This window comes from Oryzias latipes, chromosome 15 (assembly GCF_053564925.1).
Source record: "Oryzias latipes strain Hd-rR chromosome 15, Olatipes_Hd-rR_3.1".
NCBI lineage: Eukaryota > Metazoa > Chordata > Actinopteri > Beloniformes > Adrianichthyidae > Oryzias > Oryzias latipes.
The window spans coordinates 23887930-23903342 of NC_136251.1; the positions used below are offsets into that span (position 1 = coordinate 23887930).

At 40.3% G+C, this 15413-nt stretch overlaps 2 protein-coding genes across 2 annotated transcripts; one reads left to right on the top strand and one right to left on the bottom strand.

The window, feature by feature from the left end:
- Window positions 1–619: 619 nt before the first annotated feature.
- Window positions 620–5437, bottom strand: lrit1a (leucine-rich repeat, immunoglobulin-like and transmembrane domains 1a). Its single transcript, XM_004077365.5, has 4 exons — window positions 5044–5437; window positions 4182–4642; window positions 2957–3262; window positions 620–2644 (listed from the first exon to the last, which is right to left on the bottom strand). Exons 1-4 carry the CDS (start codon window positions 5163–5165, stop codon window positions 1578–1580), a joined length of 1956 nt encoding a protein of 651 aa, XP_004077413.1. The 5' UTR covers window positions 5166–5437; the 3' UTR covers window positions 620–1577.
- Window positions 5438–8510: 3073 nt separating this feature from the next.
- rgra (retinal G protein coupled receptor a) lies at window positions 8511–15012 on the top strand. Its single transcript, XM_004077118.3, has 7 exons — window positions 8511–8902; window positions 9162–9318; window positions 9465–9586; window positions 10474–10627; window positions 10742–10859; window positions 11870–11983; window positions 13162–15012. The coding sequence occupies exons 1-7, from the start codon at window positions 8824–8826 to the stop codon at window positions 13303–13305; spliced, it is 888 nt and encodes a 295-aa protein (XP_004077166.1). The 5' UTR covers window positions 8511–8823; the 3' UTR covers window positions 13306–15012.
- Window positions 15013–15413: the final 401 nt, after the last annotated feature.

Below are 15413 nucleotides of genomic sequence, written 5' to 3' on the forward strand. Positions count from 1 at the left end.
TTTGCATAAAAAACACAAAAGTTACTAAACTCATTCATATATGTTCTTAACCTGCTAAATTCCTGTCGGGGTCACATGGCTGCCAGCCAAACCTGGCAACTATTGGGACAACTACTGGACAAGTCGCAGGGACACAAACATTGACACCTGAGGACAATTTATACAGTCAGGACCAATGCTTCAAAAAATGCTTTAGTTTTTCACATTTTTATGCAATCTTTTGCATTAAGTCTGCACTTCAATGGCATCTGAGTTGTTTTATTTAAAATTCACTGTGGTAATGTACAGAAACAAAATTAGAAAGAATGTGTCTCTGTCCAAATATTTATGGTCATTTAGCCTATGAAGCATGTTTCTGGACTGTGAGAGGAAGCCAGAGAAAACCCATCCATGCTTGGGGTGAACATTCAAGCTCCACACAGAAAGGACCCAGCTGTGATTTGGAATGGGGGCTTCTTACTGCGAGGCGACAGCGCTTACAACTGTGTAGCCCTCAGTCACAAAATTTTGAACTCTAAACAAACATACATAAGCTATAAAGACAAAAATCTGATTTTTTTTCTACTAACTGTTATCAGGATGAGGAAAGTTGTGAAAACAAACACATTTCAAGACTAAATTAGTATAAAAGTTTATTTAAAGAGATTCCAATATGTAGTGTGACTAAAATAAATAGATCTACATAATACATGGGTTAATATTCCCCAAACTGGCTTGATATGGGTACAGTATTAAAGTATATTTCTCATCTCTGGGAATAAAAATCATTTAGCATAATTTCTTCTTTATTTACATGGTGTCATAGTTCAGTTCTTTTGTGTACGTCTCTCCAGCTCCAGCTTGTCTCCATTCACCAGTGTTGAACCATGCCTGTGTGTATATCTTCTCTGTGAACATATGACAGATACATACAGAGGCACAGGATTAACTGTGTGTGTAAGTGTACATTATCCGATAAATATTTACAAATCGTACATATGAGATATAAACAAAGGAGTGTCTACCACTGAGTTCCCTTTAAATCAGATTAGGTTGAAGGGGTTTCTTCGCTGGGTCATTCAAGAGAGATGAAATTAAAACTCCAACTGTGCCATGTCCTTTTTTTTTTCTTACAGGCTGAGTGAAAACACGTTCTTTTACACAAGACAGCAATTGTTCAGATAAATGTGCAATATTACAGTGGTGTTCTCCCTGTGAGAAAAAGCACAATAATTCTCTTAAACTGATATTTCCATTATAGTGCAGCGTGCAAAAGCCCTTTGATAGAAGTTGGCTCTCTGTGGAGGTGGAGTTGGTGGCATTATCCAGCGGGGAGGGACGGGTGGTGGGGAATCCCATTGAGTGGGGGATTGAGTGCGTGTGGGAGGGGGACTGACGTCAGGATGCGTCGTAGGGTAGGGGTAGGGGCGGTGGTGCGGGTATGGATGTGGGTGGAAGTGGACTTGTGGACAACGGTGATAATAGGTGTTGGGGTTTGAAGCACAGCGTTGATGGGCGTTGGGGTTTGAAGCACGGCGTTGATGGTGGTGAGTCCGAGGAACATGGCGTGGTGCGGGAGCCGGAGCTGGAGCATGACGTCAGCAGAAGTACTCATTAGGCTGTCCCTCTATTTTAGCTGTGGCCTCAGAGTCCAGGCTGGAGCGGGCCGACAGCAGCCTGTTGGACTCTTCTGGGTTCAGTCTGTTCAGATACTCCCCTTCTAGCCCTTTAGCTTTAGTAGTAGGTGACAGTGTTTCAAAAGTCACATATGAATCTTGAATGTCCTTTGATTTCTTGCCCCAGTACTTTTGAATGCGTCTCTTCAGGGCCCCACAGCACACAATAACAGTGAGTGGGACTGCAATGACACAAGCCACAGTGATGACAATAACATTAATCAGCTTCTGGGTGCCTGTAGCACTCGCTGCTTCATCGGTGGAGAAAATGACACACTGCTCCTTCTTGGGAATCAGCCCCTTCACGCACACACAGGCGATGTACTTGGTCCTGGGTACCAACCCATCTATAGTCACACGGGTTTGCCCTGCTCCAACGTTTATCTTCCTCATGTCCCTTTCTCCAAACACTGCATATAACACAATAAATGATGTTGTGTTCTTTGCTTTCGGGGCTCTCCAGTTCAGGGAGATTGTGTTGTCAGTGTCCCCCACCACCTTCACAGAGCGAACAAGTCTATCGGGGTCCTGCTGAAGCGATGAAGTGTTGGCAGCCAGGTTGCTCAGATTTGTCTTTTCTAAATCCAGAAGAGCGTCTGGGTTGGAGGAAGTGGCAGCCCCTTGGGTGGCCCTGTCAGTCAGACTATAATTGGCTGGTCCCTGGTCAGGTCCAAGACCAAGTGAAAGGCCAGGATCAGCGGTGGACAAAGATGAGGTGGAAGAAGTCTGAGCTACATATCTGGCTACTAGTTTTTCCTGATAAGCAGCTTTGCCCATTTGGTTAGGTTTCTTGGCCTTAGCCTTCTTGTCATTGATGGTTTGATTCCCTTCCAGTTTTGATGAGTTAGAGACAACAAGAGAAATTATAGCCTCAGCATTCCCTGCATAGTTAGAGGCTGTGCAGATGAATTTCCCTGAATCACGAAAGGACACAGCTGGGACACTGAGGATGGACCAGGTGATTCCCTCCTTAGATGTTTCCTGCAGGACTGTGGTGGCAGAAAGAGACAAGTGTCAAATTTAAAATGACAGCATGTGGAAAAACTTGAAAATCCTACTAAATTTGGGTTCTGAGAAACTCTCCTGATGACAAATGTGCAAATAAATGTCAGGCAGGTTATTACACAATGTTGCTTTGATTGTGATCCCCATTGCGTAACTCTCTGATGGCAACAGCTGTGAATCAGATGTACAGTCTAAATAACCACAGTGGTAGCTTTCTGATTAATTGACAGAAGCACAATAAAAAGACTAAACCATCAGAGCACATGTGAAACACGCGAAAAGACATGCTGGCTCACCTGTTCCATTAAGGATCTGCCCATCTGCTCTGCGCCATGTCAAATCTGGAATGGGAACGCCAATGGTGCCACAGCGAAGCAGCACATTGTTTCCAACGGGGCTGCGGACTCGTGCTACAGCTGTGTGGACGCGTGGGAGCTGACATTGACGTAACTCGGCATCGCTGAAAAGCACCCCTGACAGGCTCTCCGGGGCGGAACAACGGAGTCTTGTGTCAATGAATGCCACTGAAAGAGTGGGCGACTTCTGAAATTGGACCAGGTCATGCAGCCGACAGTCACATACCCAGGGGTTGTCATGGAGACCTGAGGATAAGTGGACAAGCCATATTAAAGAAGGAATTTGAGTGTCTAGATGTGTGCAAAGTGGAAGACCAGGCTGCAGATGGCTGGTGTGGATGCTATGATCTTAATCCTGTAAGAGGATTTCCATTTAATTCATAAACTACATCATGAACATGATTATGGCAATGATGTGATGATGATGATGATGATGATGATGATGATGGTGGTGATGACACATTAAGGTCAGAAGTGGTCTGGTGACCAAGATCACTCTTTGTGGTAATTTCATGTTAAATAGGCACAGAACTGATCCTGGACCAGCTGTGTTTCTTGCTGCTTATATGAGAAGCTGTGAAGCGCAGCAGCAAACCTGTGTTTGGCTTTAAGACCAATCAGTTTATCAACTACTACTCTTTCATTTTATGATTCTCAAATCTAAAACTGGTTAAAAAACATTTCTTATTTATCAACATATCTGTTCACAGTAAATTATTTTTAAAGATGGGTTCTGATTGTTAACTAATCAACAATTTGATCTTATAGCATGTAAAATACTCCTGTGAATCTAATAAATGTTTTTTAAAATACTGAAATGCGTATTTTTGTTAAGCAAATACAAATATTTGATAATCTAATATTTGAAACATTGAAAATCATTTACTTATTAAAATATATATTTTTTAGCTCATTTATTGTTTCTTTTTCTAATCAACCTATTAATTGTTTCTGAAATGGGTTTGACATATTTGTGTTTTGTCATTTTTGCTTTTGCATTATTCCACAAGTAATGCTTGAAATAAACCTAGAAATGAAATCATTTAATATGCATTTTGTAGACTTTTCTTCATTAACGACAAGATGATACCTGCTACATCTTATATGCAGTATTGTGAGGCCACCATCTACTCACTCAAGAAGAGTTTGATACAAGAACACTTACCAAGGATCATCTTGGAGCTCTCAGGACCTTGTGTGGGCTTTGCGGCCAGCCACGTTGACAGCACCTCTGCTGAAAGGGTCAGCAAACTATTGCTGGACAGATCCAGGTAGGTGAGGTTTTTGATGTACGTGGTCGCTTCTGCGGGCAGCAAGGTGAGCTGGTTGTTGTGCAAATCGAGAAGTCTCAGGCTGGGGGTGTCCATGAGAGATTCCCACGGAAAGGCGGTGAGGTCATTCCCATCCAGACGGAGCTCTTCCAGGTTGTACAGTCCCTGGAAACTGTCTGGATTCAAGGTGGATAGAGTGTTGAAGGACATCCACAGGAATTCCAGGCTGGAGAGGTAGTTGAAGGCTTCGCTTGGTATCATCTTAATGGATGTCTTCTCAATTCGCAGCTTGGATGTGTCAACGGGAAATCCGTTTGGCACAGTGGATATCTCAGGATCATTGCATATCACACTTCTGCAAGTGGAAGACAAAAATGGGCTAAAGATTATTCTCCACAAAATACATTTCGGCATTTCTTTTTAGTGGCACAAAAAGTGTTGATACAAAGGGGTAATGTTACAGTTCAGTCACCCAGACAAAAATTCCAGATAAAAACCCCTATGCACTGAAAGTTTGGGGCATAATCATGATAGAATGTTAAACACTTTGCTTATCCAAACAAATAAAAGCAAATCCATAACAAAATGCTTTTAAAAGATAATCCTGCCTTAAATAAAATTGGATCCACATGCACTTTTTAAAATTGTATGTGCACGTGTTTGCCCCTGTGAAAACATCTTTCTTCTCACAAGAGAACTTCTGTCATCTATGCAAATACAAGTGGGTATAAAAACTTTTTTTTACAAGAATCTTACCTGGCTTTTGATCCATCACTCAAATTGTGGTAAAAACAGCTGCACTGTGAAGGGCAGGAGCTCACTGGAAAGATTAGTTCCCCTGTGACCATGCAGAGCACAAGGAGCAGCAGGGGCAACATTTTGGCGCAATTTTATGCTCACGCAGTCTTGCCTACATGCGCCCAGTTTGCACCACTGAAGTCAAACTGACTTTTTCTTCTCTTATTTACAGAACTGTCATCTGCATGGCTTTATACCACCGCTTCGGTGTCCCATAGTGATCAGACTGCTATGAGTCCCGAGATAAAAAGGATAGAAAAGGATTAGCGAAACGACTGGCGTTCGTTTCATTTGGATGCGTATTGCATCCCGGAATCCGATAGGCTGCGCAGAGACGTCTCTATTTATTATCACAGAAAAACACTTCCGAAAAGGTCATAAGCCATTGGGATGTACTGTTTTCCCCCTCTCTCTTTCTTTCTATCTCTCTTTCAAATGTTGCATGTCCATTTCAGCCCTGCCGTGACTGTTAAGCTGGATGAGAGGAAATAAATATGTTTTACCACAAGGTGGCCACTATATTATATACTTTGTAGCTTTAACCTTGGGGACTGTGAACATATGCTAAACAATTTTAATATATTATCAAACCATAAATTTATATATTTTTTAAGTGAAATGTACAGTTCTTGATGAAAAAAAAACTAAAAGTTGGGGCAATGTCATTTATGTCAATATTTTGTAAGATGACAAAATAGGAAAAATACATGAGTTTCGGGAACAGATTCTGTTTAACAATCAAAAACTTTACGTGGCTCAACAACTAAAGATCACAGACACAGGCTTAAAAGAAGACATCAACTAACTCAAAATAAAGGTGGAGAAAAATAAAAATGATGAATGTTTATAAGCAGAGTGCAAAATAATCTAGGTTATTTTTAAAATTTGACTCCAAAAATAGGCCCGTGCAACACACACTTAAATCCATTTGTGTGTAATTTACAAAAAGCTGCTGAATTATTTTTTATCCGTATTTTTACTTTTAAAAAGTAACAAAAATTGTCGACTGTTCATGTTGCCTGGTTTGAAAAAAACTTGGCAAGCCTGTAAAGTGAATGCTTTGTAATCACATTCAAGAATAAAAATAAATGTTATCCTCAGCCTTCATCGCTGGTAAATAATTTTAAACAAATTAAATATCTATTAAAAGTTGGTGAATTTAGGGTTTAGTAAATTGGTTCAGTGCCACTGCATTTTCTTTAGCAGTTAACTGTAAAACATATATATATATAACGAAATGGGAAAAGTATGAATAATGTAAATGTTGTAAAGAGCTGGCAGGCTCTAGACAATATTCTAGTGAATCACAATTTTTTGAGAGCTGAGCTGAGAGCGGCAGGCATAGCCTTGAGAGGTCAACTGACAATTTGGCAGATAGTGGGAAAATGAGGAGGATTTTATACTGTGGAACCCTGATGATGAAACTGGCAGCAAGTAAATGGGAGGTGGGACTCCACCCAGTTCATGCAGGACAGACACACAGAAAAGAGGACAGGGATCCTGACAAATAAGTGGTTCTTGGCTGGCAGACATTGTCTTAAGGTGTTACAATGAAGAAAAACAAATGTTAAACAAACCTCATAGCTAAATTTCTCACCATTGTTTGAGACCATGCAGAGATCAGAGCAATACAAAATCACAGAAAGTAGCAACGACAGAAAAGGATAAAGACTGACATATTTCAAAATCCTTTGAACATTTGCGATAGAATAGAATAGATAAAGTATTCACTGCAGCAGTGGGAAAACAGAAAGCATACAAGCAAAAATGTCACAGAAACATATGTTTCAAGACAAAACAGAGAACAGAACGGGATGAAGACGGACAAAAAGATATTCTTGGAACATCTGTTGTAGGACAAAAAAGATCAATTTATCATCACAGCAGTGAGAGACCACATTGCAGGCAAACATTGGAACATTTGTAAAAACATATAATAGCAACCGTAACAAGGACAGACTATCATGAAGACAAACTCAGAAATTACTGAAACATCAACATTAAAGATAACGACAAATACATAAACACTGGATGTTGGAAGACAAAACAAGTTAGTTACTATAATAATGACATTTACATTCATAGCAGACAAATGAAAAGGGTACAGTTAAGAAACAAATCCACTGTGTCCCAAATAAACCAAAATTAGTCCAAGCTCATAAAAACATAACTCTAAGTGTTGATCTGGGTCTTTTTCATTTATACCAAACTTCTATGTTTTAGTTCATTTATTTTATCACTTGCTAAGTGCTTCGGTACTATACCTATTTCCATTACATCACAAGCTTTGTGATCATGTAATCCCAAACCAGCATCATTTCATCTTTTGTGTGACACTACAAACAGCTATAGTTCTTTGCAGCTGAAACATGAGTAATCCATTACAAACTGGTGCTGGCCTCGGAAAAGTGGCTTTGTTAGAGAATCAAAGATTTATTAGCTTAAAGAAAAAAATGGTGTGCAAAATAAAAAGCCAGCAAAATCATAGCACAAACTTCAACCTAAATTAAGTTTGTGTTGGTTGAATCCCAAAACGCATCTTTGAAGTTTCTTTTAACAATTGCCAAAAATTCTTTCCATGCTTGCTAACAAGCAAAACATGCAAATGTTAGAGATTCCACCAGTAGAGGGGGACTTCACACCATAGACACTGTGGGCACCAGGACCCTTACCATGACTTTGACTATGACCCCACTTGTAAATGCAGGAAACCTATTAAATACTTTTAAACCTTTTCATCTTTGAAAACTTTTTGATTGAAGAAAATCTGCTGCAGGAGAAGGATCTAATTTGACACTGAGTGTGTTTTATTTTGAAAGAAAATCATTGCTTTGTCAAAAGAAGCTAAACTTGTTCTGATCTAACGCCATCATAATCTAAATTTTATAAATATTTGAAAGCCATGTTTTTTTTAATTAATGACTTAATGGCAACAAAAACAGTGTATTTTCCTGAACAATGAAGTGGAACTTTGCAGCTCTTGCTGGATTTTGGTCATGGGAAACTGTCCCACATGACTCTTTTAGTGTTAATGGTTGCAGACTCCAGATCCATGCATAGTAACAATTGGTAAAATGCAGCTTCTGTATACATTTTAATTGTCTGTCACCTATCCTAAAAACAGTTTGTTTTTGCATGAGCATCAAAACAAAACGAAGCAAGTACTGGCTTCAACCAGGAAGTAGGACAGAACTTGAATGGGAAGCATCCCATTTGCACTGTATTTTGTTTTAAGGCTGCGACATGTAAAATTACCATCAAAACAGTTCAATCAAAGTGGGGCGTAAACTGTCCACTCTGCATGAGTGGAGCCGCTGCATCATGGAAGACACCTGTTGTTGAGGCGCCCTAAAGCCCTGAAGCCCTAAAGCTGCGCTGGGGCTGCAAGCTGCGTCAAAACGCGTCCCGTGATCGGCTGCAGCCGCATCCTCGCCGTGACTTGCAGAAGACAAAGACTTGTTGTATAACTCACTGAAGGCTGTATTGTTGTGGCGGGCAAATGCGCATTAAAGGCTACGGTTTGTGCGGTTATGTTCATTAAAACATTCCTGCGCGGATTGGGGCGACATCGAGTGAGAGAGCGCGGCTTTACATAATAAACTGCACGCTTTTCGCGTGAAATGCGCCTTTAAAAGCGAGCTCCGTACTGACACACTGAAGCGCATCCAACGGCTGAGGAGAGCCTCAAGTCTGACAGCTGCTACCGGTTGCAACTGGTTGCGTCAACACGGCGGTAGGATGGCCACGTCGTACCCTTTACCGGAGGGTTTCTCCGAGTTCGACGTGTTTTCTCTGGGATCTTGCCTGCTGGTGGAGGGTGAGTGTCTTGGAATTCAGCCATGGTGTGGGGCTGCGCCCTTATGGCGCGCTTCGTCCGGTCCACCTCTGACAGGACTTGACACCGATCCCGTGATGCAGCGTGGAGACAAAAAAAAAGAATTTTTCGTTTGGGTCTCCACGGAAAGCATCCACACAGAGAAACGCGCGCAGCTGTTAGCGATGCGTTGTTCTACAGTCACGCACAGTTTTTAACCAAGAGGGTTTAAGGTGTCTGTTTGTTTGTGTTCCACCAAAAGGGCTGTTGGGCATCTTTCTGAATTCGGTGACAATCGTTGCTTTCCTCAAAGTCAGAGAGCTGAGAACCCCGAGCAATTTCCTGGTGTTCAGCCTGGCGATGGCTGACATCGGCATCTCCATGAATGCCACCATTGCAGCCTTCTCCAGCTTTTTGAGGTGAGTGATGCTAAGGTGCAAAAAGTACAGATTATCCAAATCATTTCTAACTACAGGAAGCAATAAAACAAAAATGCGAAATAGGAAAGAAATAATAGCACTCTTTTTGAAAATGTTGAAGATCCACTAATGTTATATGTCACCAGGTACTGGCCTTATGGCTCAGAAGGATGCCAGACTCATGGCTTTCATGGCTTCCTGACAGCCCTCGCCAGCATCCACTTCATTGCAGCCATCGCCTGGGACAGATACCATCAGTACTGCACCAGTAAGTACACACAGTGTTGCTATGCACAGCCAGAAAGTCAAATGCATCCCCCAGCCACACATGACCTGAAGGGAGCAGCTGGTCAGTCTTTGCACTGGTCACAGATTGTTTACATCAGAGTGACAAAGTGATGGCAGCTCATCAACAGAAAAAAAAACCTGCATGCTTGAAAATAAAACTTTAATTTTAAAGATAATTTCAACCTGAAAGTAGCCTTAAAGATGCAATGCAATATTTTTAAAATGTTCTTTCTGGCATTTTTCTGATGATGGAGGACATACATTAAGAAAATTAAGCCTAAAATAGTGTTTCTGAGTATTTCTACAAGCTCCCTCCCCTGCTCTGTTCAGATGCATCTACTTGTAGATTCATGTAGGTTTTTGTTTTCCTTATCCGTGCTGACATCTGGCTCAAAACTGTACAGATCTGGTATTGTTCGCCATTTTTGTTGCACTGGAAATTTTAGGTTTGGGTAGTGAGTGGCTGTAAGCTAGCAGGAGAGGTGTAAACAGATGGATGATGGGGAATGGGGGAAGCCTTATTCTGCAGCAACAATTCCGCCCACAACCAGAAGCAAATTTAAACTATTGCTGCTCTGCAGAAACTATGCCCTAAAACACAGGGTTTTTTGGGGGGTAAAAATTGCATAACCACAATTTAAAGACTACGATGAATGCTTTTATAATAGATCAAAAGATTATCATTGTGAGACTTTAAGCCCTAAAAACAAAATTCAAATGAGAGGGAAAGAAGAACCAACTTTTCCTTCAGAATCAAGGTTTTTGTTATAGATGCAGAGTGGCATTTTAGAATTTTTTTCAAAAAAAATTGGGCTGATGTGTTTGAAAAGCCTTTTAAGCAGACATTACAATTGTTACTCTCACCAGGGACAAAGCTCCAGTGGAGTACTGCCATCACTCTGGCTGTACTAGTTTGGATCTTCACTGCTTTCTGGGCTGCCATGCCCCTTATTGGCTGGGGAGAATACGACTACGAGCCCCTCAGGACTTGCTGTACACTGGACATCAGCAAGGGAGACAGGTATTGTTCTTATCCAAGTGATGCCACAAAGACAAATTCAGGTCACTTCACATCTTTTAAATTTATCTTCTGAGACAAAATCCCACAACCTTGTTTATGTTCGTCTTTTAACAGGAACTATGTCTCCTACGTGATCCCAATGAGCATCTTTAACATGGGGATCCAGGTGTTTGTTGTTATGTCCTCTTACCAATCCATTGCACAAAAGTTTCAGAAGACTGGAAACCCCAGAGTAAGTAACACAACACGGCAGTCCTCAAAATGTCACACTATTGCGAGATTTTTACTCCGTTTATGAGATTTCAACCAACATTTTTAGCATTAATGATTAATTAAAAAGAAACAAATGAAGAGGAGTAGTGATACATGGTTCAAACCAATCTGTTATTGCCAAAAACTGACAATAAATCATCACAATAATGCTTGATCCATAAATTTGTAAAAATATAGAGTCAACTTGGTGCTTTCTCCTGCTTTGAAGTTGCTCACTAGCGGAAATAAGGTGAATTCTTCTAAGTCCAACCAGCTTTCCAAAGCTAAAACACAGACGTGGAATGTGAAGCATGCACTGACATACAGGTCAGTGCCACAGGCATTAGACTCAATGCTTCAGTTATGAATGCAGGCAGTGGCCTGTGTTTTGACAAGAACAATTTGTCAGCCAATAGCAAGTGTAGTGATAGAGTTCTGCAGGGACTGAATCTTGTGGCCCCACATCAGGTTGCGTAAACCCATTATTAACAGTCATTTGAGCTGGCCAGAGATTCACTCATTACAAACAGAATGTGTGCGCAGTAGAAACGCTAAGCTCCCCACCAGATAAAAGAAACATTGTGATTGTCATAAGAGTTTTTAGAGTAATCAACAGGATGTAAACCCTAAACATATCTGCCTGATGTTCATCTGACAAACATGCTGAGGAACTCTGCTCTCAGTGCAAAGTCTTTTTTTGACAGATTTGGCTGAAACTCAAATTTTGTTGCATTGATTTGAGGAAGCTTTCAGACTAAGCTTGGAATAAAAAAAATTGTAAATTTAAATTACTGACCATTACTCAGTTAATTTTTAGCTTTTCAATGATCCGAACCCACCTGTGCCTATTGATGTAAATATGCATCAAACCACTTCCGCTTCAAACTTACTTTAATTTTACATTTAAATAAAAGCAAAAAACATAATTAAAAATGTTTTTTATTTCATAGCTGGGAATAAATTCATGTTTTCTTACGGTTCTCTCTGCAGTTTAACGCCAGCACTCCCCTGAAGACTCTGTTGTTTTGCTGGGGTCCCTATGGCATCTTGGCCTTCTACGCCGCTGTGGCTGACGCCAATCTGGTCTCCCCCAAAATCAGAATGGTGAGAACAACCACAATCTCTGTTGTTCCAATCTGTTATTGTGGCATTCATGGCATAAAGGAGGACTTGGTCCTTAGCTGCTCAGATGAGCACCACATGACAATGTTGTGTTCTTGGTTAGTGAATAACAAAGAAACCAAACAGCAAAAACAATGTGGGAAAAACTGCATCTTTTTTTGTTGAATTTGTGTTTAAATTAACTCAATTGTCCATAAAACCAAAAATCATGGTAGGTTTCTGGTCTGTAGCCTTAAGGTTTATGAGGGCAAAATCCAGAAGAAGGGGGGCACATCAGCAGTGATATTAGAGAAATACCAAGCGTCTCGTTCGCCAGATTCTACTGATGAAGTGTTTCAGGCAGATTCCAGGCTTCCTAGGACTGATCATGGCAGCAGGGTCATCACAAGTTCAGACTCAATGGGAAAATAAAAACAAGGATCACAGACTCATACCTATGACTTGCTTGGAAAGGTTTCAAGCTTAGCAGCAGATCTGCAGTTGAGTGGCTGACTGAGAAAGTATTTAAGCTGGGGCCCCGTCAAAGTCCAGATGTAAGTCTCCTTGAAATACTGTTCAATCTTGGACCGGAAAGGAGCTCTGCTTCAATGAAAACCAAATATCTTTGATCCAATGTAGTAAAGAGGAGGGGTTAGTCACCTCCAAAAACAAAACATTGCTGGCAATGGCTGTACTGCTTCAAAAAAAATCACCCTTTTTTTTGCACTTTATCATAGTTTTCTTTTCAAATAAGAGCTGTTTGCCTCATTGCTTACATTCAAAAACCTGGTAGGAACTGATTAATTTTGTTATTTTTCTGATATATTTAGGACTTGGCTCAGAAAAGAATTTGCTTTCTCTTTGACATGCCTGAAACAAACTATGTGCAGTTTAATAACCAGCTAAAAAGACCAGTGCGTGCAGCACCGTGGTGCATGATTGTTTTCTTGGTGCTTCATTTATAAGCTCCACAGCAGGGTCTATTACGAGTGCTGTTTGCATGTCTCTCCTCTGATTGGCTGTTTATGATGAAGACCTTTTTCCTTCTTGATGAGTCCCATAACAGGCTCCATAGGTTTGTGTTTTCTGAAAAACAAATATCACCAAAATAACATTTTTTAGCTGAGCCTAATTGTACCTGGAAGTTTGGTAGGTTCTGACGTCTCTATGTGTCCTCACAGATTGCTCCTATCTTGGCTAAGACCTCTCCCACCTTCAATCCGCTCCTGTACGCTTTGGGAAATGAGAACTACAGAGGAGGTATCTGGCAGTTTCTCACTGGGGAAAAGATTCATGTACCTCAAGATGACAATAAGTCCAAATAAACCAATCCAGCATCCACACTTAAACACTCACTGTCCTTGATGTTTCTGTCTGTGAGCATCCATGCATGTGTTGTGTCTTAAGCAGTGATAATCATTGCCCCCTGTAAACATCAGAACTTTGTCTCTGCAGTTTTTGTTTTTTTCTGAAGGTGCTGAGTTATTATTTACCAATACTTGGAAATATCGGAAGCTGCTAACATAGCCAGTTTTGCCATGGAGGAAATGCTGAAAAATGGGGCTATTTCTGTAACAAATAGGATTTCTTTCACATTCAGGTTTAATTTCAAGGAGTAGCTTTGATTTGAGCTCATCCTAAGAATTTCATATTGCAAACAGATTTCATCTTCATTATAAAGCGACAATTGAAAGCTGAAATTGAAAGCACATTCACATATATACTGCAATTTAGAGCTTCAAATGTAATTTTATTTTATTTTAACATTTTTACAGCACAAATTTTCTATCAAGCATGATGTAAACAAGTAAATCTCTGATAAGCACCTCCTGTAGAGGTATTTGTATTTGTGTCTACAGTGCAGAAAACCCTTTGCTCAAGTATTTTCCCAGAAGTTTGGATCTGACTGACGGTGAAAACATTTTGTTAAAAAGGTTTGGACAACCCATCTCTAGACCATTGTGATAACCAATTGCTTTTTTGTTGTTGTTGTTTTATTTTTTCCTTTTCTGCTGTGATAAGTCAACAGTAACTCATCACACTCCAAGACTCGTCTCTGTATGCAGAGCAAAACTTCAATAATCCTTGGAACAAAAGGTCTATTCTTCAACTCACAGCCCCAAGGACAAGTCAGATTAGAGTGTGGTTGTAGATTTACTGGTACGGCTTGACACTTGTGTCTGAAACACAAAAAAAGAAGTCATAGGGACAAAGAAAGTGTCCACTTGAAGAAGAAACAGTTAGTTTTGTGCAATTTCACAGCCTCTCCACCGCAGATTTTGAAAGTCTCTATTGACCCAGTTAACCTTTTTTTTGCACACCATGTTTTCCCTGAGAACTTTGGCCACAAATCTTTACCATAGACACAGGTGATTGCTGTAAGAATTATTTTAAATGTCAGCGTAGTATTAAAGAATAATGCCCAACAAATTTGATCTCATTTCTGCATTTACAGCAGCCTTGAAAGATCTATATCCCTTGGGCTATCCTATGACCCCACCCTTACATTGACGTGTTCTCCCTACTATGACAAAGGTGGATAAAGGTGAAGAGGATTTCATGTAATCCATGGACACCAGTGAAGATCACAAATCATTGAAGAAAAAAGGTTCAGTGCACTGTCTTGTGGGGTCTAGATGACCCAACTCCCAATGTTAAAGTGCCTAGGATAGCACAAGGGTTACATTTTATTTTTACACTCTCTGATTCAAAACAAGGAATGTCAATTCATCATTTTAAAAGAGAACAGATTTCTAAATTTAAACTGCACTCCTTTAAAAGACATATATATTGAACATCATTGTTGTTGTTTACCTGAACATGGGGGCATTAGCTCAGTTGTTGTCTAATGTATATGTGATGTAAGTCCAACTCTCACTGTCTGTGAAATATTTAGAAAGTGGCAAACATCTTTTTCTGATGAAACCAGACTGATCGTGATCCTGTTCTGTTGTAATAACATGTACAGTGGCTTTTTGTATATTTATTATTCCCTATAAAAATGCTATATATATGTATATATAGACAATGAAGGATCTTGTGTCTTTATTTTTAACATATAAGCTAATAGGTGGCAGTGGCCCAGGTGGTTGAGTATGTCATCCAATAATCGAAGGGTCGGCGGTTTGATTCCCACTCCCCCCAGTCAACTGTCGTGTCCACCAGTGTGGCTCCACTGGTGTGTAAATGCGTATAAATGTCCCAGTCAAATGGTCAACGGGCCGTAGGCGCGAAGCGGCAGCCACGGCTCTGTCAGCCTGCCCCAGGGCAGCTGTGGCTACATCAATAGGTACCATCACCAAGCATGAATGAATGAATAATAGTGAATGAATAATGGAGACATTGTAAGCGCTTTGAGCGTCTGGAAAAATGCAGATAAATCCAATCCATTATGATATTATTATCAAATACATGTCATTATCAATTTTTTTCA